Source organism: Enoplosus armatus, chromosome 4 (assembly GCF_043641665.1).
Source record: "Enoplosus armatus isolate fEnoArm2 chromosome 4, fEnoArm2.hap1, whole genome shotgun sequence".
Classification (NCBI taxonomy): domain Eukaryota; kingdom Metazoa; phylum Chordata; class Actinopteri; order Centrarchiformes; family Enoplosidae; genus Enoplosus; species Enoplosus armatus.
The window spans coordinates 26,584,278-26,607,234 of record NC_092183.1 but is presented as its reverse complement, the minus strand read 5'-3'; the positions used below and the strand labels follow the sequence as shown (position 1 = coordinate 26,607,234).

Genomic DNA, 22,957 nt, shown 5'->3' with positions numbered 1-22,957 from the left:
ACACTTTTATTTAAAAAAACAACAACATGCAGTGTATAAATCACAAACACTTCACCGTCGGCTTCTTTGTGACAGTCATGTTTTTCTCAGAAAAGTGTAAAAACATCCGTTTTCCATATCAATATTTTAATCAAAAGTCTATTTTATTGTACAATTCAAACGAAGAGGGAACTTAACCAGTCTAAACAGCTGCATTTAGGTCTTTTGAAAGACTGTGCTGCGTACAACAGGCCTAACTAATATCTCATGTGTTGATGTGTAATATCACGTGACAACATTCATATCCAGGCTGACAGGAGACAGTCTGTGTTTCAACGAGACCACATGTTGATGCAGACGGGTTCCTGAGGCGATGGAGAGGTTCTCCTGACAGCAGACTGGTTGGTCCCATCTTCACTCACTCCTCTTCATCCAAACAGAAGCAGCAGCACAATGCAAACTGAGTTCACCGCAATCAAAGGCACTGCAGAGCGACAGAGGCAGTAGATGACACGGTCAGTTTGTCACAACAGTAAACTGTGCGGGTACTCGAGTGAACAACACACACCTCTCATCACTGTCCTCACGGAGCGGATAAGGTTCATTAGCTGCACTTTGATGCCGGGTTCATCACCAAAACCTCCGACACTTTGGTCTACTCCCCAGCCAACTAAAGACACAGACAGATAGATTAGGTAGACATGCAGCTGCATTATTATATATTAATACAATAATGACTAAGTACTATTTATTATTTTAATTCCCCACCTTTTCTTTAAGTCTATGTCTGTTGTGTTTGTTAATAAAGTTGTTTGTGGCTTTCAAAAGTAGGAAATTGTAACACATTCAGTAGATTTAGCTCAAAGTTGGACAACCTGTTTGTCACAGTATGTATAGCCGTTCATTAGAGGCTGATACAGTAACTGTGAAGAACGTCACCCTTCACCGATAAATCCCAAAGGTTTTTATGGTCTTGTTCTAGCACCTAAGTTGTTAGCTAGTTAGCATTAGCTAACCTATTTCGAATTGCACATGATATAATAGGGTTAGGGTTAATGTTAACGTACGTTTCCAACTACAGCCACTTACTTTTACTCAGAAATCTTTCTTCGTGCAATACAGCGACAGCATTGACGCACAGGATGGCTGCTTGAATGAGAGAGTACAAAGTAAAAGCCATATTGTCTTAACAAGCAAGCTAGCTGTAGGTTAGCACACAGTATTTACTTCTGACGTAGCGTACGGTGGCCGAGGAAGGACAAACCCAACGACAGCTCGCTATAGAAGTATACTAACTAAGTACAAACATATTACCAGCAAAATGTACTTAAGGTATCAAAAGTGGTATTTCAATGTTGAGTAGTTTAATGTGTAAGAAATGCATCACATTTTGTAGGCTAATCATGTGTTTTGAATATAAAATCTGAATCTGCAAACTATGGCTTTTTTTTTTTTCTGAAATGTGGTCAATTACAAGTACAGTTACTACGCAAAATACAATACAAATATTCAGAATCTGTACAAGTAATGTACAAATCAGTACAGTACTTGAGAAAATGTACTTAGGTTACAATCCTCCACTGCTTGAAAAGTGTAGATATTGTCAGATAATATTAGTACTTGTACTACGCATAAGTTAAACCAAGATGAAATTGTGCAACCGGTCACCTGTGAAATGATAATAGATGGGCATTACTGTAGATTAAAGCCATGTCTACCTTCCAGTCTTCCATTATGTTTTCAGTGACAACAATCCAGAAACACACACAGCAGACAGAATCATGAGAATAAAAATCTTTATTAGTGTTTTATGAAGTCTGCATAATATGCCACACGCCTGAGAAGCTTATGGTCAGAAAAAAAAAAAAAAAAGAAAAAAAAAAAAAAGGAGAACTGCTCTATCAATACCGCCCTCTACTGGTAAAACAACTGCGACATCTACTGTACTGACTGCTTTGCAAAAAGATTACTGTTAAATACACACATACTGTACTACTGTTATGTATATGTACGTCTGGTCCACGTCAGTTTTTGTAATGTATTTTTTTCACATTCATATGTTGTAGGCCAAAGATAAAAACAATGTAACACTGGACCCTAACACATGGTTCAGTTCCCCAAATCCAAACTTCACTAGGTGCACTTAAAGTACAATCACTAGTGCCATTAGGTAAACACATTTACATCAAATAGAAGGGAGGAGGGAAACCGTGTTAAACTCCCAACAGCCACGTAATGACAATAATGGCAGAGTTTAAGTCTCGTTGCACATACTGTATTTTATAGACAGAACAAATACAATACACACATTAACACAGAATGTCCCAGTGTGCAGGCACATTCGCTCTTCTTTTCTCATGGAAGAAAACTGCTCTCCTCCCATGTTTCTGTAACATTTTAAAAGCCAATTATATCTGGTTGACCTTAACCCGCTTGACTAAGCACCAAAAGGCTACAAGAGGTCACGTGTGTTTTTCAAAAAAAGTGAAGAGATGAATGAATGAATGAATGAATGGCCATTACAAAGTTGTACATGCCTCTGGAATCATTAAAACCATTACAGGAAAGTAGATCTTGGGTTTCAGGCAAATCTGTTGTTTTGTGTACTTTAAATGCACCAGATTTCTTTGGAAAAACAAAAAGGATAGAAACAGGCTACACATCATGTGGGGCAGTGATTTTTTTTTTTTTTTTTTTTAACCAAGACAAAGAGCTGCAATTGGAAATGAATTCAAACAGATTTTGGGTAAAACGAAGGAATGATCCATGCCCTCCATGTCACTTTAGAAACAGCTGTGGTCTTGAAAATATTACTTTAATAAAAAGTGAACGACAGAAAATTTTAAGTATATTTATATATAAAAATACATGAGAATACAAAAAAGTAGCAAAACAATGGGGATATAGGCTAAAAACAGAATGAATTCATTGATACCTTCAATTTCTCCTGGTGAGACCTTTAATGCTTCACCTTGGAGAGCCCCAGGACTCCCAGTGTCGTGTCAAAAAGAGGAAAAAAAAAGCTTTTGATAACAGCTGATATTCTCTGGTCCCTGCCCAGTGCACCTTGCAAAGCCTGGCCAACATCTCATTAGCTTTCATACCAGGCTGTTCAGTGGGGATGTACATCAACTAAACCAAGGACACGTAGAGTGCCATATAATGACAAAGAAATAAACTACAGCCAGATAGAGCTTGCAGTATGTTTGGGGTATTTGAATTATTACTCTTTTAACTAACATTCCTATTTGTCCATTAAGAAGTATGTCTTATAACGACACACGTCGAGAGTTACAAAAAGGGCCATTCTGGCAAAGTCAATTCAATCAAATTCCATGAACACATTGTGGCGTTTCCTTCAGAGGACAACGGCCACCAAGGCCATCGTTTCTTCACCGAGCCACCTCCCCCTGACAAAAGATGGGGCCAAGTTTCCCAGAGAAAAGTAAACTTAGGTTCAGAACAATGGTTGGGGTGGGCTGGAACAAAAATCATTTTAGCATTCAAGCTCGTGTTACTCATACAAGCAATCTTCAATACTGAGAAACTATTCACAGATATTTTTGGTATTTCCCCTACTTCCTGGACTAAAAACCAATATACATTTTATTTGTACCACAAATAGATCTAATATTAAGGATTTGGGGAAAAGCAATTTAACAAGGTGCATGACATAGATGGGTAACAAAGTGCCAAATTTTTCTTTTTTTTTTACTGAAAAGTCTGTATGTGTGTGTGTGTGTGTGTGTGTGTGTGTGTGTGTGTGTGTGTGAGTGCGACAGTGTAGGTGCATTTGTTCTTTTGTGTGTGTGTGTGTAAAGTTAAAAGAGGGATGTGGAACTGGGCCACAAATACTATGAAGAATGTTACAGAAAATTCATTCTGTGGGGTTTCCATTTTTTTTTCATGAAAGGACTCACAAGTTTAGAATTTAATGATCATGGGCTGCGGGGTTTTTTTTTTTTGGGGGGGGGGGGGGGGGGGGGGGGCGTTTCCTTAGCTGTTTAGGACATACTGGAGCAGCGTGCAGACGGGGAACCCATCTGGGTCAGAACCTTGTCCAGCCACTGCAGGGGGCCGTTCAAATGCAGCTCGATCCAGCAAGGAGTGCTTGTGACAGTCTGCCGCCTGGAAAACAAAGACGCAGACTTTAATGTGTGGGGCTGTGCCGACAACATGTGACTTATGATGCTTCGTGCTTTATTATGTGCAGTACGTGCCGCTGCTACCAGGAAGAGGGTTGTGGTTTATGTGGTCATTGATAAGGACGTAAGCTTCATTCTCAAAAAGAAAACCTGCTGAGGAAGCTGAACCGGACTTAGGTCAAGTCTTCAGTCCAAGACCATCATGTATCACCAAGTGTGTTTAAGTTGAGTTTGTGAGGCATGAGTCAGAATCACTTCCTTTACTAAAAAGTTTCAGATCAATTTTCCATGTCTTAACACCTCCATAACAGGAAAACAAGTATACGCTGGTAAAAATACTCAAATGTTTGAATTAAGCTGTTCAAATATAGCATTGCTTTGTATATTGTATTGCAGTGCTCACCTGTACTCGGCCCCCCAGCCTTTGACAAAGCTCATGCGGATGGTGCACATCCTGGTGAGCTGGTAGACAGCCTCAAAGCCCTGGTTGACTGACTGAGCCAGCAGGGCTGCAAATTCCTGGTTGTTGAAGATTTTTAGATTGCAACCTGAAAGGAACAAAGAGGTAAACAGTTAGCAGGGGCAATGGACCGTCATTGACTGTCCCAGAGTTAGCTGGAAAGCTACATTTCATCAGCAGTCTCTGAGCAAGAATTGCCCGGAGTGTTTGTGCTGTGTTTGGCATCGTTGGCTCTAGATGGCCTTAAATCAGTGGCAGTTGGGCCGCATGAGCATGCTGAATCGCTGAAATCAGAACCAGTAGGTGAGAATGTGAGCTCTGACTGGCTGTTCCCCCGAGCCAATCATTGATTTACCATGTTTACAGCGTTTCTTTTTTGATCAGACACATGATAACAGTTTAGACTGACTGACAGAGCACTGATCAGTGGAGGAGAAGTGGATTGTACAGCAAAATTGGTTTCTATAGACGCTTTGAAATGTTTGATAAAGTTTTTTTTGCAGTGGCTCTGGGTCCCTGAGTCCAAGCTGACTATAGCCGCCATCCACAACAAAAGGAACTACAAACTTTCCAGACACAGGATATGGATTTTTATATTAAAAAGACACTTTTGGTGGCATATATACTTCAAACACTCAGGATACAGTATGGTGGGTCTGCAGGGTATGTATGGTCTTCCTCAGCATCATCTTCATTTACATGGAAACAGCAACGTATATTCATGCCCAGAAGCTATCCAGTTTTGTGCAATGGGCACCATACCATCAATTTCAGCTAATGTCCCTGATTGCTACACGAGTGACACCTTGAGCATCTTACCTGGTGGAATTTTACACACTGTTGCTGGATGCCAGCCATACCGCTGGTTGCAGTTTGGACTCTGGACAAAGATGGCGCTATCACTCAGGCACTCAGCAAATACCTCCCCTCCAATGTAGTAGAGTCTAACTCCTCTTCCTGTAAACACAGACAGACGGAACCGTTTTGCTCTTCAAGCACAATAAACACGAGAATTGACTTGAACAAGACGCGTCAATGTGCAAGACTAGACCAAACTTTAAGAGGCTAACAGGTCGTCTACCTAAAGCTGTGCCATACCTATGTGCCTCCGGGTCATCTCCACAGTGGCGTTCCTGTTGACGTTAGACAGCAGGCCCAGGCAGAAACGCTCAGAGTTTGATGGATCTGTGAATCCGTCCACTGTCAGTGAAGGCTGAGAGGCGTGGAACGTCTCTCCTACGCGCTGGTTCAGCTCGTAGTAGGCTATAGAGCACCAGAAGGCTGGCTCCGAGTAAGTCACCGGCTGCAGGTCTGCAGTAGAGGATCACGTCAGTAAGGTTTCTCTCTTTTTTTTATACAACACTGTTCACATGCCGATGAAGACAAAGGCAAATGTCTGAGTATATAATATTAACTGAGCCGACCCGTGAGGGTTTAATATCCAGTGTGCTTGTTAGTTCTGTATTGTTTTAGTCTTTGTGTTGTTTCAGATGGGAAAGATTTGCATCTTACCCATGCTGTGATTGACAGGAGACAGAGTGCTGGGGGAAAGCTCTGCTGGAGAACCTGATAGAGGAAACAGGAAGTCATCGATATGGAAGGGTTCACAGGAGACCATAACATGGGGAACACATGGATCAGATCAAAGACTTATGATGAAACTGGTGGCTGCCTTGCAAAGGAACCCACTGCTGTAAAATGGATCAGTTTGCGTGAGAAGGATGAAGACGCTGTTTACCGTTACCATAACAACAGCCTAATCTGTACATCCTAAATCTTGCTTGTTGAGATGATACAGTTTGAACTATAACTTACTTGACTGCACAAAGAACAAAATGGATGATCTATAAAACAATAAGTAGCTTGCTGCTGCTGTTATGGTTATCATTAACAGCACATGGAAGATACAAACTACCTCTGAGGCTGAGCATCTGGAGCCGGGCAGGGGTGTTACAACCGGACAGACAGGCTACATATTCAAGTGTGGGACAAAGGATGTATCACCCTTCCTAAATTCTAAAGTTCCTAGAGAAACTCAAAATAGTCCAACACGCACTTGTCCTAATGCATGTTAACAGCAGCTTTGCACCGGGTAATTCACAGAGCTGCAAACTCTCTAGGCAACGCTCTCGAGCTAAACCTGTCATCAATCTTTGATCCAAGATTGGCTTGTAATGTAGGGTAGATCAGGTCCTAATTAGTACTAATTCACTGGGGAAAATATAAATATAACTAATATGAACACCAGGTCAAAATCAAATGCAGGAGGATCTGGTCGCTGCAAAGGATGGTGTTAAGGATAAAGCTTTTCACTGACATTATATATTGTCAACTGCTTTATTGCAGCATTGCTGACTGTTCATCACGTATGCATCTTAAAGTGATTTATTCCATGAAAACATTAGATTTGTCTTTGACCTGGCTTGGGAGAGGCAGAGGCAGACTCACAAGGAAAGGAGAAGGAGTTGCTAGTCTAGGGTACCTGTGTCCATACTTTGATTCATCTGTTGATCGCTGGCCTCCCCATCCTCACTGATGTAGCCTGGTGGAGGCGTTTCTGTTGAAATGATGGCAGGGATGCAACAATGAGCTGTGGCGTTATCATAATTCAATACTGATGTTTAACCTACTGCAATCACAGAAACATATTTTTGTCATGTCACTTTTTCCCCCCTCCTGAAGTGATGAAAATAGTAAAGGCAGAGGAAATTCACAGCTAAACCCAGGATACAGAGAACTGCAAGTTTGTCTTTGATTAATACCAGTATGAGAAACAAAAAAAACTTTGCATATTTAAACTACATAGCATGTAATACAGGGCATACAGAAACCTAGAGTAAGTCTCTTCACTTAGCACATTATGTAACCCTTCAGTGAATTAGTCAAATATAGTCGCTCCCATCCAGCCCAGAGACAAACTCACCTGGTATATAGTTGTTTGGAGGTTCGATTCCTGCGGGAAAGTTTGTGTTCTCAGGTATGGAATGAGTGTAGTCATCCAGAGGTGGCAGCTCTGGCAGTATATCTGAGTGTCTTGGCACAAGAACAGGAGGCAGCACTACAGCGTTTGGGTGAAAGTGTCACAAGGGATGAGTTAGACGTCTATCAGTTATATGCTTTTCCAAAATGATTGTCAGCTGTTTTGGGACAAAATGCATGTTTTAAATGCAAAAAAAAAAAAAAAAGTTTCATTATTGTGGAAAAAACTTTGCAACAGCAATAAAACAATGATGAAACACTAGAACTCCCCAGTGAAACTTCAACTGATAATGGCTTGTTAAGGCAGGGTGAAGCACGTTTCACTGCAGACTTGGACATTGTCCACCCCTGAAACCCTTAAAAGGAATAGTTTGACATTTTGGGAGATGAACTTTGTTTTCTTGCTGAGAGTTTAGTGCTTGAGTGATTAACACACTCTCATATCTGTGTGTTCAAATACTGTATAAGGCTACAGCCAGCAAGCTTAGCAGAAAGACTGGGGACAGGTGCAAATGGCGAGTGTTTAAAAAGGGGCCTGTAGGGCTATTTCGTTATCGTTGGACAGTGCCAGCCTCGCCATTTCCTCCTGTTTTCAGTCTTTGTGCTAGCTAAGCTAACCGGCCACTGGCTGTAGCTTCATATTTAGCGTACAGACATGAGAATACTATTGATCTTCAACATTTCCCAACATGTGAAATTATTCCTTTAACTAAACAAAAAGGAGGATGTTTCATCAAATAAAAAAGGTGTGCGTCATAGACCATTTTCAGATCTCTACGGCCAACACTTTAAACAAAGTTCTACACAGGCAAATGACAAATGTCTTTGAAATGTTGTAGTTCATTGTCTACTGCATCAAAGAGATGTGCATGTTTTAGGGAACAAACGTCCACGGGACAGAGTCATCTCACCTGGGGTCTCCACCCTCTGGTAGTGGTAGGGGTTGATGCAGACCTCATCCTTCTTTAGGTGGAAGGCATACTCACAGGCCTCGATGGCACGCAGCTCGTGGTGGCTGTGGAGGTCTGGCCATCGCCACAAGCGGCAGTAGATAACGTGGGGAAGGCCCTTCCTGTGGGAGACCTGCAGACGGCCATCCAGTGATCTGATTGGACAGCAAACGGGAGATGGTGGTGAGATGGGCAGAAGATACACAGGGGTGAGAGGGGGTGACACATAATATGGCCAGGTAGGGGAGGGAAATGGAGATGGATTGAATTGAGTGGTGACGAGAATGAGAAACAAAAGATGTTCTCAATGTCCGTCACCTCCAACATTGTAATGACAACTCTCCCACATCAAAGTTGTATGCAACACCATACAATAGTTGAGGATAGTCACCTGGTTTGGTCAGGGTAGCTGTATAGGCCTGATGTATCCCACTGTTCTATCGTATTTGGTGTACTCAGTCCCCATATTTCAGAGCAATTGCTGTGCACAGAGAAAACAACAAAACAAAAACAAAAAACAAATGATAAACATGGGACATGGCTCATTCAGAAATATCAGTATGGGTAATGTAAACATTAAAAGGCCTCTTTTATTCTTATGTCTTATAGCAAAATAAAGACATCAAATTCATTTTCAGCTGTGGAAATGAAAGATGGGACCTTCAAATAAGAGAAGCCTTTTTTTGACAGAATTAAGGAAAAAAACATAACATGGAATCTGCTAAGACACACAATGAGTGAGACAAAGAGCATTCTTCAACAGTGTGGCATTGTATCAAACACTGAAAATAACCCAGAACTTATCTGGAGACATTCAAACAAACACTGAAGACACACAATGGTACAAAAGAGGGGGGGAAAAGAAACGGAGGAGGCAACCTTGGGGGGGAAAAAAAAAATCCATTTTCAGGCGGACAGTCTCGAAACATTCACAAGAAAATGGCCAAAAACTAAGAAATCAAAAACTTGGAATGAGGACAAATGAGAGTAGTTGCTTCTGAATAGCTGGACAATAACAAATTCTACATGTTAAAGGCTACAAATACAGAACAACATGTACTAGACTTATTACTTTAGTGGGATCTCAACTACCATTCACACAGTCTGGTTCATGACGGGGCAGGAAACCAACTTTTGTCCACCAGCCATTGCAGCTTGTAGATCCTAAAATTCAACGGCTATTTTTACTGCAGGAAACTAGGTGTTTAAAGAAGAATCAATCCAAATGTTGAAGTGTGGCTGGTGGCAATGCGCCAATCTGGCATTACATTCGGTCCGTAACCCACCCTCTCTCATGAAGATATCCTCTACTAGCCCAGTCCTCTACAAGAAATGATTTCATTCACATCGAGCCAGCCGCTGCATCTCTACAAACATAACAGTGCGGCCTAGAACAATTCTCAGGCGATAACAACCAGGCTGCTATCTATAGTCATACAAACATCTGATGCGGTACTTGGCGGCACATCAGTGAGGAATTAATCTGTTAACACAGTGTTCCCACTGAACGTGAGTCTGGCCCATCAAGGCTGGCTGGCTGATAAAGAGAACATCTTCTCTCACCCTTTTAATGTCTCTCTCCCCATGAGAGGAATACAAACGGTCTAACTGGACGTACGGTTGTAAACAAACAGAGAAGTGACTCATTATCAGCTCATCTTTAATGAGCAATTTAAGTTCTACTGTTTTGCATCCCCAAACAAACCTTTTCACATTACGGTCGCAGGAAATTCTGAAAACAGAGTTAAGAAATGAGAAGTGCTAGATCAGCATCCGCTAACAGCACACGGTTTCATGGTTTTAGACGAGGTCTCCACTAAGCACACTTGCAGGTACATGTGTAACAGCAGCAGCTTTTTCTCTGACCCTTGTTTGAACAGAAGTCAAGTGTTCGGCAGTATACCTGGGGATGGTGACACACTTGGTGTTGCAGTTCTGTGTGGTGATAGCTTTCTCCAGCTCATCTAGCTGGCCTGTCTTCTTGAGCTTCTTCACTAGGCTCTTCACAGCCTTCTCGCACCATTTCTCCTCTTGCCCGTTCTGCTCCCCGCCGCCTGCTCCGCCCGGGCCGCTGGTCGACTTCTTCCAACCCAGCAGCCTCTTCACCACAGGAGGGGTGAACGGCAAGATGGAGGACATCTTAGCTGGACAAGCCGGGAGTCTCCAGAGGACTCAACACAAGCTCTCACACACACAGACAGAGGGGACCTAGAGCTACAGTTTGGGCCCTTGCTCTGACGGGGCCCCTCTAGTGACCAATGAGTCACAGGATGGAAGCCAGTGCTAGCAGGGTATACTCAAAAGAGATGGACACCTTGGGAGAAAGTCACACACAAAGTACATCATTACAAACAGAATATGTCACATCAAAACAATAAATAGCATGTATTACTCAGTTAGACTTAGTGAATGGTGAATAATATAGTATGGTGGTTTTGGCAGCAGCATTGCTAACGTTACATAACTGCCTCTTGTGTGAAGTTAAGCATTTGGACAGAGTTGAACAAACAGAGATGTCCACTTGACGTTAGCATGTCACAAACCCTGCTCGACAGCCAAGCTAGCTAGCATGCAAACTTATAAAGTTAACACACGGGACGGGCCTCGTACTGTCGCTTTCCGTGCACAGAAGTAATTACAACCAGCGACTAATGGACATAATGAACAACACAGTAAACGCTATCATACGGATGTGAAAAATGAGAGTATTTTGTGACAGCCCCCCACCCCCAACCCCCCTGCTAACACCAACTGGCTTGGGAAGGCCGGCTGCTAGCTACCTGGTGGGGGGCCTGCTTCACTCAAATCACAACAATAAGTTCACTGGCGTTAGCTTGCTGAGTGTTTAACAGAAAAACGCTGAAATAGTTTTAGCTAACAACGAAAGGCGAAAAACTACAGTTAACGTAACTAAGCAGATCGAAGGCAATTCATGGAGAAGTTCCCCTGTAGCTCGGCCAGCTAACGTTAGCTTAAATAAGCTAGCTAGCTGCCAGCTTGTTATCAAAAATCCTTTTGTTGTGATCCACGAAAAAACCTCCTATGCGCAACAGTCAAGTCGCGCTACTTTGCTCAGCTTGTCAAATACATCCAGGCTATAATTACTCTAATAACATAATGTCACTTTATGAATTTAAACGTTGTAGTGCTTTACTTCAACGTAGCTACTGAATATTTGCGACTTTTACCAAAATATAGACACAGCACCAAAATGAGTTAGCATCTTGGACGAACTCTTCCAAACTGAGCCCTGGCTCCCGCACCTCCATCTCTCACACAAAACAACATGCTTCAAAGTCGAGAAAACAGCAAAAAAGCATTTCAATAGTTACCCCAGTTTTAAAGTCCAAAGCTCCGCTTTTTGAGAAAAAGATGTGCACAGCCCTCTAAACGCCTTGTTAACATAAAAATGCCTGAACTGTATTGTACTGCAGCTAATTTTGACAAGGCTTGTGGGCTCCTCTCAAGTTGCTACCAGTGCTACTGGAGCTAGTTTGCTAGGTTAGGTAGACCGGAACAACAAAACAAACCTGATGGCTACGTACTAGCTCTTAATCCCTCCTATTCAAAAACTGATTGGAGGATTAGAAGAAGACATGCTCTGAACACTGGTTGATGCCTCTGATCATCCTTATTGTTTATTTGACAGCATGGGTTTATATCTGTCAGTCAGAGAGGTTTGGAGGCAAAAGCTTTTTTTATTTTATTATTATTATTCAGCATTTTCACAGGACATTAACTAATTACTTTATTACTTACCTTTATATTTTTACACGTTTGTTGTCTGTCAGATTATATGTTAAAGCACCATCAGACCACGGCACATTCCTTGTAATGTATGTTACTTGGCAATAAACAGTTTCTGATTCTGACATTTTCAACAAAATACAACAGTAACGTTAGAAAAAAGAAAAAGAAAAAAAAAGAATGTCACAATCTGGTATCTGAATGAGTTTCAATATCTATCTATCCCATAACTACAACTACAACTGCTCAGGATAATGTATGGCAAGAAGCGATAGCTCCTCCCCTCACTCGGTCAGGTGTTCAATTAGGTTGTATTGGCCTCACCTGGCATCATTATAAAATGCTACGCTTGAGCCCTTGAGCCGTTTTATTTTATCTGTGGCGATGGGTGGACGTTTGTTTCTTTGTGCAGTCCTATTGCAGTTGTCAAGGCACTTGCAAGGTGAGCCAGTTGCACCAAAACTGCTTTCACACCATCTACAATTCACAGAATGAGGGATGCATTATCAGCTATATATATATATATATATATTTAAAACTTTAGCAGTGACATTTTGTCCTTTTCTGCTCACTTGGTCCAAACAGTTGTCTCAGCTGGAAGCGGTCCTTTGAAGTGTGGCCTGGGCTCTAAACTGTGCAAGGATGGCTCAGAGTGTATCTTCTACAGCCATGTGTGTGATGGAGAGCCTGACTGCAGGGATGGTTCAGATGAAGAGGACTGCACATCAGCATGCAATGAAGGTACTGGAGGTTATCCACAGATAATGCATGGTGTGGTCAAATACCTTTGTTTTGAGGTTTATTTTGACCCACTCAGTCAGATGGATTGTATTCGCCACATAGGGCAGTTCTGTGAATGAATAAATGTTATGACTATCAATGAAAACTGTCTTAGAAGTCAGATTATTCTGTTTGGCATGTTCAACAGCACCACAAACTACATCCTCCAAAATGACTATACAGTTGAACCAACACCTCTCTGAAACTGTTCCAACACAAACTGAACATTATAACCTTCATGAATGGGGGGACTACTGGATTAAACTGCATTAGTTTAAGCTAGGTGTACTTAAACTGGCATCTGTGTGCTCCAGAGTTTCAATATTCTATTTGGCATCCAATCCAACATATTAGTGATTTTTAAATGTGAGCATAAATGGCTCAAAACTTGTCTTACAATGTTGAATGCCGGCAGATGAGTTCCAGTGTGCCCATGGGAAGAAGTGTATAGACAAGGACCAGGTGTGTGACGATATACCTCAGTGTCAGGACCGTTCTGATGAACTGCACTGTACGAAGCAAACCGAGGGCTGTGTTCACCACTGTGACAACATGAGTCGCTGCTTGCCTGCAAACTTCCTGTGTGATGGAGAGAGGGACTGCCTAGATGGCACAGACGAGGCCAACTGTGGTAGGCTGAAACTATCTGAGAACATGGACCATCAATATTTCCTGCTTGCATAAAAACAGCCTTATCATAATGTTTTCCCATTTTTATATTTGACATCTGCATCAGAGGACCAAGAGGCATCTGAAAAGGAGGAAGGGACCAGTACGACCTCTTTGCCTGCTGCCTCTGTCGGCTCGACCACAGTCAAGTGTCCTTTGGGCTCTACCCACTGCAAGGACCACTTGGAGTGTGTCCTCTACAACCACGTCTGTGATGGAGAGGCAGACTGCCGGGATGGCTCGGATGAGGAAGAATGCTCATCGTCATGTGAAACGGGTAATCTGGTGGCTGGTTTGTGTGGGTGTGATCTCCTGTACATGGGTTAAGAACATGACTTTACTGCCCTCTAGTGGGCAGCTTTCATTCTAATTATGTTTTAGCACAAACAAACACCTTTCTTCAAAGTACATTAAATGTGCAGGATGTTGCTTCAGTGATAAGTGACATAGTGGGGACCGTTGGTGAATGTAACTGTTGACCTGAATGTAGTCAAAAGTCATGAATCTGAAGTGACGATGGATTATATTGTCACAACAAAGAAGTAATTGCGCAAATCACTCATGGGTAGTGAACATAAAGAGCATTATGTATGACAACAGAGTGAATGTACTGTATAGCGGAAGAGCCCAGATATTTGGGGTGGATTATTATGGAGGACAGTTAAATCTAGGAACACGCTACATAATTTGAAGCATTATTATCATACGCCCAGTCCTGCCAGCATCCTGATCACGCCATGTGTTGTCTTCAGACCAGTTCCAGTGCGCCCACGGAAAGAAGTGCATAGAGCAGAGCCAGGTGTGTGACGGAGTGCCTCAGTGCCAGGACCGCTCGGATGAACTGGGATGTGCCAAGCGCATGGAGGGCTGCGCTCACCAATGTGATGACAAGAGCCGCTGCATTCCAAACAGCTTCCTCTGTGACGGGGAGAGGGACTGTTGGGACGGCAGTGACGAGGCAAACTGTGGTATGTTGTCAATGAACCAGGACATTAATGAGCACTCACTGTATTAATCAGCTCTACTTGTATTGGACACCTTTTGTGATCCTTGCCCCCCCGCCCCCCCCCCCCCTCTGCTGTAGCTGACGAGAGCTGCAGTGCCACAGAGTTTAAGTGTACCAGTGGTCAGTGTGTGTCGGCCACGATGCGCTGTGACGGTCACCCAGACTGCAGGGACCGCTCGGATGAGGAGAGCTGCACCAATGTACCGGCCTGCACCACCAAACACCGCTGCCCCCAGAGCAAGGAGTGTCTGGTGCAGGAGTGGGTCTGCGACGGAGATCAGGACTGCAAAGACGGCACAGACGAGAAGGTGGATGTTGACAGAAACGCCACAAGTTTGATGGGCAGGAAACATGTCACACGGCACCAAGCTTTCATAAGTAAAATGTGAATCAAACTGAAATTAGGGATGAAACGTCTGTAAATCAACAACGTGTAATATAGTCACAAACGTTCATCTTGAAGAATTTCTTTTCACATACCCCTCTGCCATGTAAAGGTCAAAGGTCAGTGTCAGAAAACACTCATGGAATTGGTGGGGATTCTGTGTGCTGGAGAACTTAAGTTCACCTGCCTCCAATTTTCAAATCAAAAGTTCAATTTGTGAGGTACCACTTTAGAGGACAGTAAAATAGTCTGTTGGTTCCTCTTTAGGATTGCCCTGTGGTTCCACTGAACTGTGCTGAATTCCAGTGGTCGTGTAAATCCAAGACCAAGTGTATCCCCACAGCCTGGAGGTGTGACGGCATGAAGGACTGCAACGATGGCAGTGACGAGACTGAATGTGAGTAGTTATTATACAACACGGACAGGGGTGGAGTTCTAACAAAAAAGAAATGAAACGACGCTTGGTTTTAAGTGAAATCAGGGCGTCATCATAGCCTAGTAACTGAAACGTCTCCAGCGTTGCAAGTTCTCTAGATTCATCCAAATTCGCTGTTTCATAGTTTCACCACCTGCTATATGCTGAAATTCTACCTCTGTTTCGCTGTACAATTTTTTAATGCGATATTGACAAAAACAAGGAACATAAGAGACACTATTTCACAGGTTTTCTTTTTTAAGACTGGACACATTCTGAATTTTAGAATACAAAACGGATACTTCAGCTTTCAGCAAACTGATGTTTTCAGCTACATGTGAACGAGTGAAAGCGCTTAAACATGTTAACTTTCAGTTTTCCTTTGTTTCAAAATGCAGCTGCATATCTATGAAATTGTGTATTAAACATGAAATGTGTGTGTGTGTACCAGGTGGGGTGGTGACATGCCTCCCTCACCAGTTCCAGTGTGGCAGCCAGGAGTGCCTGGATCCAGTCCTGGTGTGCAACGACATTACCAACTGCGCAGACGGCTCAGACGAGGGAGGCAGCTGCCAGATGAACTGTGCAGAGGCAGACAACAGCCGCTGCTCTCAGAGCTGCTACAGCACGCCGCAGGGAACGGTGAGCTGTGTGAAGACTGTGAGCTAACGTTTCTTTTTTGAGAAGCGCGTCATGTTTCTAATTCTTGGTTCTTGCCGTGTAGCGCTGTCGCTGTGCAGCAGGGTTCAGGCTCATGGAGGACGGGCTGACCTGTGCTGATATTGACGAGTGTGAAGGCCGGAGCCCAGGTGTGTGCAGTCAGCTGTGCATCAACGCTCCAGGCTCGTATCAATGTGACTGTCACCCAGGCTACATCATGGAAGCAGGGGGACACCACTGCAAGATCACTGGTAAAGTGCTTTTTTTTGGTAGACAATATCCTTTTTAGTAGGCCACAGAACAGTGTTTGTTCGGAGGGGAAGCATTAAAAGAACAAGTTGTAATATTTGTACTTTGGGGAAATACACTTTTCATACACTTCACTTACTCGCTGAGAGGTGGATGAGAAGATCGATACCACTCATGTCACTGTTCAATATGAAGCATAAAGACTGGAAGCAAAGAGAAACGGCTAGCACGGCTCAGTCCGAAGAAAATCCACCTACCTATAAACTATTTCTCATCCCACAGGTGAGCCCTTCTTGTTGTCGTCGGTCCAAACGGACCTCTTCTTGTTCGGCCTGCGCAGTGGCAGCCTAGATGTGTTGTCCTCCCCTGCCAAGAAGGCCATCCTCTCCCTGGACTACGACTGGAGGGAGCAGAGGGTCTTCTGGGTCAGTCTGGACACTGAGACCATCAGGTGGTCCTCGCTGGACCAGAAGACCACGGGAACTCTGATTAAAGGTTGGCGCAACACAAATGTGGCCAGAGCGTTGTGGGTGACTGACATCTACATGCATTAATACTGAAGCGAGGAAGTCGAGACACGTGACGCGGTTTTGTTTCCACAGGTGTCCGGGCTGATTCTGTAGCTGTGGACTGGCTCGGGAGGAACCTGTACTGGATCGATGGAGTGAACAGTCAGATTGTTGCCATCAGACTGGCCACCACCACTGTGAAGTCACTGGACCACAGCGTCATCCTGGATGAAGACCTGGATCAGCCTCGCTCTCTGGCATTGCTGCCACAAAAAGGGTCAGAAGGACTTTATTTCACTCTCCAAACTGTCCTACAATATTTATAAGACCAGTATTCAGAGTCCTTTTTTAATTTGTCAACCAGGCTGATGTTCTGGACAGAGATTGGTAATGTAGTGAAGATAGAGCGCGCTGGGATGGACGGGTCGGAGAGGATGGCAGTGGTGAACTCCAGTCTGGGCTGGCCCGGCGGTGTGGCTGTGGACACCATCTCTGACAGAGTCTACTGGACAGATGAGAGGCTGAGGGCGATTGGATCTGCAACACTGGATGGAGACGACATTCGGGTAAACTGCTTTTTGGAGGGGGACGTTGTCCTTGCTGTAGCTTTTTGAAAGAATGTTTCCTTTTCAGTTTTTAGATGCATCCACCCCCAAAGCTTGTCGCTCTTGAAAATCAATTCAAACACTACAACTCAATGCTAAATCTACCAGCAGAGGGTCATCCTGCCCTCCTTTTTATAACAAAGTACCCCACAAGTGGCACTTCATAGGAGGTTTTTTCCATAATGGCCCGAGCATAGTTGGATGAAATTTAATTTATTCATGTAAAAACAGCAAGACACTCTAAAGCCTAACAAACCAACGTAACGGTCATGTGCCCCAAAAAATAAATAAATAAATGTGCCATGTCTAAATGTCATTTTCAGATTCTACAGATGAAAGAGACCAACAACCCATTCTCCCTGGCCGTGTTCAATGACATGCTCTACTGGTCTGATGCCAAGAAGCGGGTGGTGCAGGCTGCTCATAAGATCTCTGGCAAAAACCGCCAAGTTCTCCTGAAAAGACCCAGACAACCTTTTGGTGTGAAGGTGAGGAGAATGTTTAGAGTTGAGGATGTTTTAGACGCAGGTGGAAACGGGGCTGGTATTGTATAATGGACACGCTGTAACTGTGGATCACTTCAGGTGTGTGAAGTGCTCGCAGCAGCTTGCTGAATTGCCCACGCACGGTTATGACATTGTGTGTTTGAAGCTTTCCACTTATGAGGATATGAGCCTATTTTGGGAAATTGTAAAACTCTTAGGGTCACTGATGGGGGGGAAAATTGCAGAACTGATGTTACACATGGCACTTGGTACGTTTTTATAATTGAATTTTTAGTTTGTCAGCATGAATTGCAAGGTGTTCCCTGCTTGACTTGCAGATCATCCACCCATTGCTCCAGATGGGCATCGAGAGCCCCTGTGAGAAGATGGACTGTTCCCACATGTGTGTGTTGGCCCCGGGACCCAAGGCAGTGTGCAAGTGTCCCTCTGGTCTTCTACTAGCGGAGGATGGCCTGACCTGCTCCGGCCTGGTCAATTCGGGGTTCCTGCTGATGCTGTCTCCCTCCAGCGTCACCCAGGTTTTGCTATAATGCGTAGTTGCACTAGGTCTAACTTGCTCTAACGGAATATACTTTAAAGGGATAGTTGGGCATTTTGAGAAAGGCATGCTTTGTGTTTTTGTTTTGCGTTAGATGAGAAGATTGATGCCACTGTCATATCCGTATGAAGCTGCAGCCGCTTAGCTTAGCACAAAGACTGTAAACTGGGGGAAACGGTTAGCTTGCTCTCCTCAAAGGAAACCAAATCCAGTTACCAGCACCTAAAAACTCTGAAGCCAACCATTTAAAACTCACTGATTAACAAGTGATGTTTTTAATCTGGCACATAACCCTCCATTAAACCAGGGAATTTGTACAAAAGCCAAGTTGCTATTACTGGTGCTGGCCCAGAGACGGTCATAACCTCAGGAAAAGTGTGTTGCTCTTTGTTTGGTCATAAACTTCAACCACCATCTGCTGCATAACATGATCAGCTGTACTTCTAGTGGCCATAACTTGCAATTTTATCATACGTCAGTATATGAAAATAACCACGTTTACTTTTTAGATAAACGTATATCTAATCCCAGTGGTCTCTGTAGATCTACTTGCAGTCCCGACACACAGCAGCAGAGCTGAAGGGCTGGCCTGAACATCTGGCCCTGCAGGTGCCCAGCGTCAACGAGGCAGCCATGATGGACTACAGCCTACGTGACCACACCCTGTTCTTGACGGACGACGGCACAACTTCACTCAGCTCCTTCAAGCTGAAGGACTCGGACTTGTCCTCTCAGGGCCAGCTTCTGAAACTCCTGGGCGACACCATCACCGCCATGGCCCTGGACTGGGCAACACTTAACGTCTACTGGAGCAGCAACAAACAGCCCCGCCTGCAGGTCACCTCCATCACGGCTGCACACACTGCCGTTATCATAAAGGAAGGTATCGGTAGAGTGGAGTCCATCGCCCTCCACCCTCCCAGCGGAAGAGTTTGTTTCACCAACCTGGGCCCGCAGGGTGCTGCAGGTACCACGGCTACTGTAGAGTGCGCCAACATGGACGGTGCCGAGCGGAGTGTGGTGTGGAAGGATGCCGTCCAGCCCACGTCTCTGGACTTCTCCAGTAATGGAGATACAATTTACTGGGCTGACACGGGTACGAATTTTCACAAATTGCCAATATGGGAAGTTTTTGTTTTTAAGATGACTTTTTTTCATGCACTGAAGTCAAATGCTTTAGAATAAATGTCATTTTGTTGTTTTATAAAAGCCGTAACATAGCTTGGATTCTTGCCCAGGTTTAGGGACCATCGGCTCTGTCCAGCTGGATGGGTCTGGATACAGAGAGTTGAAGACTGGCGATGGCCTGGCTGCTGTGGCTCTGAGTGATGACACGCTGCTCTGGATGACTGTCAGTGGTAATGGCTCATATAGCATGTACTAAATGGCGCCTAAGGCCACGTTTATACCTCATAACTTAACTTTAAATTGTTTTTTCTTTTAAATATAAATCAGTAGCTCAAGACATAGCCTGCACGAGAAATGCTGTTTCCCTGATTTCGAATGTAATTACTTTGTGCTGGCTGTTTCCTTCAGACAAGACCAGGCTCTGGTACCGAGATGAGCAGCAGCAAAACAAGTTGTGGTTTGAGGTCGGCACAGAAGTGGTCAGCTTAAAGGCGTTCAGCGAGTCCAGTCAGACCGGTACGTAAGAAAACCACACGGCAGTTTTGACGTCAGTTCAGAGGGTCTTCCAAAAGTGGTCTCGTGCCAAACCTCTATCAATACATCACAAACCCCAGTTGACTGACAATATACCAACCCGTCTTTTCACAGGTTCAAACCAGTGCACGGAAAACAACGGCAACTGCCAGCACTTGTGCCTCGCCACCCCAGGAGGTCGAACATGCACGTGTGCCCATGATCACATCCTCGTGGATGCCACCCACTGCAGCCCGGAGCAGCGGTGCCCAGGTGGCAGCAGGCCCTGTCTGGATCAGCTCTCATGCCAGCCTGTTGAGAAGTTCTGTAACGGGCATGCTGATTGCTATGACCACTCGGATGAGAACTGTGAGTCTTTATGCCTCCTGCCTTGTGTTTTTAAAAAAAAAAAAAAAAAAAAGCAAGAACCAGAAAATATAATGTACACCAAGTAGGTGTAATGACTTAATCTAAAACTGGACCTGGAAAATGCCATGGGCTTTTGTCTGAGACTGTCCTCTGTTCTTAGGCGTTAGTCTGAAGCAGTGGTCAGGTGCCAAGGTCCCGGCTCCCACCCAGTCCCTCCGCTCCTCTCCCCTTCCCTCACCTCTCCCTCCCCTCTTTGAAGACACCGGCCTGAACGCCACCCTGAATGTCAGCGGTCAGCTCAGGAACCTGGACTCCCAGCAGTGCAGCCAGAAACTCTGCAGCGGCAACGGACGCTGCGTGGACACCAATGGAGACACTGCTTGTGTGTGTTCACTGGGCTACAGCGGTGAGTCCTGTCGAGACCATCTCCTGAAGACCATGCAGGGCCCCATTGTCTATAGCGCTGCGGGGCTCTGTGCAGGAGCGGTGGTCATTGCTGTGATGGCGGTGGTGGTTAAGAGGAGGAAGAGCGCTAACACAAGGTTTGTCTGATTATGAAAACCTTCCTGTCACAACATTAAAAAAAAAATGTTGCTGTCTTGCAAATGTCTGTTTAAATGAGATTCTGCAGCCATGCTGGTGGCTCTGTGAGGTTATACTTAGCAGTGGTGCTTTGAGCTAAATGCTAACATCAACCAGTAGTTGACGACACATTTGTTCAATAAACAAAGTCAACCTCATGGCTGTGCCAGAGGAAAAGTCTGGGGACCATGAACATCTGTACAGAATTCCATGGAATCGATTCAACAGTATCGAGATAGACTGGCAACATCCATGTTTTGGAATATTGACGTAAACATTCAGTGCATCTCTACATTGGATTTCTGTGTGGTTAAATGTTTATCACATACAATAACAGTTGCCATTTTTGTATTTCCTCCCTGCAGGAGCGCTAGCCCAGCAGCAGTGAAGGAAACGAGTATGACTGACCTGGAGAACAAAGCGGAGACCACCCCCAGTACACAACCTGCCCCAGCAGACGCGGACAAACCAGAGGTGGACCTCCCCAAAAAAACCTCAAACTAGCAGGTTCCCATTATCTTTCTGTGCTTGCGGGGTGACTGTCTAACTTTTCTTTCTTTGCAGGAAGCGGTATCTTCTGTGGACTGAGGCAGATTTATGGGCCAGCAATGTTTTAAATAAACAGTTTGCATTTTCCACTGTTTCCTGTGAAGTTATTTCAGCATTGTTTACTGTCAGTTAGACCACCAGCGTTGGATTTTTGACACACCGAGAGATGGTGGGTAGTTCCAGGTCGGTGACCACCGGGTGGACTCTCCTCTGGACATCATCCTGAAGTTATCAAGAGGTCCAGCTTTGAGGATGACTCTGAATGAAGCGAAGAGAGACTTTTTTTTTTTTTTTTTTTTTTTTTTTTTTTAAGTTTAGAAAATGCAGTTTTGTCTATTCTGATCTGAATGATTGCTGCATTTTAATTGTCGATTTAGCTTCCCATTTCTCGATGAATAATTTGGTCTATGAAATGTCGAGCAATAAAAAAAAAAAAAAAAAAACTTCGCCAGGCGAAAAGCACATCAGACATTTTTCTGTAGGCGGATTTTTTTCAACTTAACGCTGCAGCTCAACAAAAGACCAACTGAAAATATAAATGTCAGTCATGTTTGGCACACAGGCCTTTTTAGCCATGACATGGCTCTAGAGATGGCAATGTCTCTGTCGGCCCACCACTCCGGCTCAGACTGAAACATCTCGGGTATTGGACAGGTTGTCGTGAACTTTGGTGCAGACGTTCATGTCCCCCTCAGGATGAAATATTATTACTTTGGTCATCCCATATTTTTCTCCTAACGCCATTGTCTGATCCATAATTTTAATTTGTCCAATATTTTGGTCCCATCAGCTTGTGCTTAGTACTAATAAGCTAATGTTTGCACGATAACAAGCTAAACGAAGAGTGAACATAGTTCCTAAACATCAGCATGTAAACGGTCATTGTTAGCATTTTGCTCAAAGCACTGCTGAGCCTATGCACAGCCTCACAGAGCTGCTAGTGTAGCTGTGGACTCTTGTGGCTGAAGTCTTGTTTCACTGCAGCGGTGGAATACAATGAAGTTCATGTATTACCATTTTGTTCAACTTTTTACATCTTCCATACTAGAACTCGAAGGGAACAATGACAATTTTTACGCCTTACTGCATTTATTTGACAGCGACTTTATTTGCAGATGAACGTCGTCCCTACAAGACGTGATGTACTGTTACAGACGAAACAACCCAACAACACATGGAGTGGTTAAGAAATACTTAAATGTTAACACATCGATGACAGTAATCCAGAGATAAA

General features: G+C 43.9%; 3 protein-coding genes across 7 annotated transcripts; 1 reads left to right on the top strand and 2 right to left on the bottom strand.

Annotated features, from left to right (window-relative positions):
• Window positions 1-27: 27 nt before the first annotated feature.
• LOC139284262 (immediate early response 3-interacting protein 1-like) lies at window positions 28-1,211 on the bottom strand. Its single transcript, XM_070904476.1, has 3 exons — window positions 1,069-1,211; window positions 548-649; window positions 28-463 (listed from the first exon to the last, which is right to left on the bottom strand). The coding sequence occupies exons 1-3, from the start codon at window positions 1,157-1,159 to the stop codon at window positions 408-410; spliced, it is 249 nt and encodes an 82-aa protein (XP_070760577.1). The 5' UTR covers window positions 1,160-1,211; the 3' UTR covers window positions 28-407.
• A 2,772-nt stretch (window positions 1,212-3,983) lies between these two features.
• Window positions 3,984-10,652, bottom strand: LOC139284505 (mothers against decapentaplegic homolog 2). 5 transcript variants are annotated; one of them, XM_070904798.1, is made up of 10 exons: window positions 10,417-10,652; window positions 8,905-8,994; window positions 8,475-8,668; window positions 7,508-7,642; window positions 7,067-7,141; window positions 6,097-6,150; window positions 5,683-5,895; window positions 5,404-5,541; window positions 4,528-4,672; window positions 3,984-4,107 (listed from the first exon to the last, which is right to left on the bottom strand). In XM_070904798.1, the coding sequence occupies exons 1-10, from the start codon at window positions 10,650-10,652 to the stop codon at window positions 3,984-3,986; spliced, it is 1,404 nt and encodes a 467-aa protein (XP_070760899.1). The 5 variants fall into 5 exon arrangements, with proteins under 5 accessions (XP_070760899.1, XP_070760900.1, XP_070760901.1 ...); XM_070904799.1 differs by having other exon boundaries at window positions 7,079-7,141; XM_070904800.1 differs by lacking the exon at window positions 8,905-8,994.
• A 1,992-nt stretch (window positions 10,653-12,644) lies between these two features.
• lrp13 (low-density lipoprotein receptor related-protein 13) lies at window positions 12,645-21,762 on the top strand. Its single transcript, XM_070904797.1, has 21 exons — window positions 12,645-12,708; window positions 12,843-13,001; window positions 13,456-13,671; window positions 13,777-13,986; window positions 14,462-14,677; window positions 14,794-15,023; window positions 15,368-15,497; window positions 15,967-16,157; window positions 16,240-16,426; window positions 16,707-16,919; window positions 17,027-17,210; window positions 17,298-17,499; window positions 17,862-18,026; window positions 18,362-18,562; window positions 19,126-19,678; window positions 19,821-19,940; window positions 20,119-20,226; window positions 20,359-20,592; window positions 20,753-21,134; window positions 21,540-21,648; window positions 21,739-21,762. The coding sequence occupies exons 1-21, from the start codon at window positions 12,645-12,647 to the stop codon at window positions 21,760-21,762; spliced, it is 4,098 nt and encodes a 1,365-aa protein (XP_070760898.1).
• Window positions 21,763-22,957: the final 1,195 nt, after the last annotated feature.

Bases quoted from the DNA above. Each gene is read 5' to 3' on its own strand.
- LOC139284505 (XM_070904798.1), bottom strand. From the start codon at position 10,652: ATGTCCTCCATCTTGCCGTTCACCCCTCCTGTGGTGAAGAGGCTGCTG. The intron at 4,673-5,403 runs GTAAGATGCTCA...TGTTCCTTTCAG, and splicing joins AGTGTGTAAAATTCCACCAG to GTTGCAATCTAAAAATCTTC. The intron at 4,108-4,527 runs GTGAGCACTGCA...TTTGTTTTCCAG, and splicing joins GGCTGGGGGGCCGAGTACAG to GCGGCAGACTGTCACAAGCA.
- LOC139284262 (XM_070904476.1), bottom strand. From the start codon at position 1,159: ATGGCTTTTACTTTGTACTCTCTCATTCAAGCAGCCATCCTGTGCGTC. The intron at 650-1,068 runs GTAAGTGGCTGT...CTGTGTCTTTAG, and splicing joins AGAAAGATTTCTGAGTAAAA to TTGGCTGGGGAGTAGACCAA. The intron at 464-547 runs GTGTGTGTTGTT...GTCGCTCTGCAG, and splicing joins CGTGAGGACAGTGATGAGAG to TGCCTTTGATTGCGGTGAAC.
- lrp13 (XM_070904797.1), top strand. From the start codon at position 12,645: ATGGGTGGACGTTTGTTTCTTTGTGCAGTCCTATTGCAGTTGTCAAGG. The intron at 13,672-13,776 runs GTAGGCTGAAAC...CATCTGCATCAG, and splicing joins CACAGACGAGGCCAACTGTG to AGGACCAAGAGGCATCTGAA. The intron at 14,678-14,793 runs GTATGTTGTCAA...CCTCTGCTGTAG, and splicing joins CAGTGACGAGGCAAACTGTG to CTGACGAGAGCTGCAGTGCC.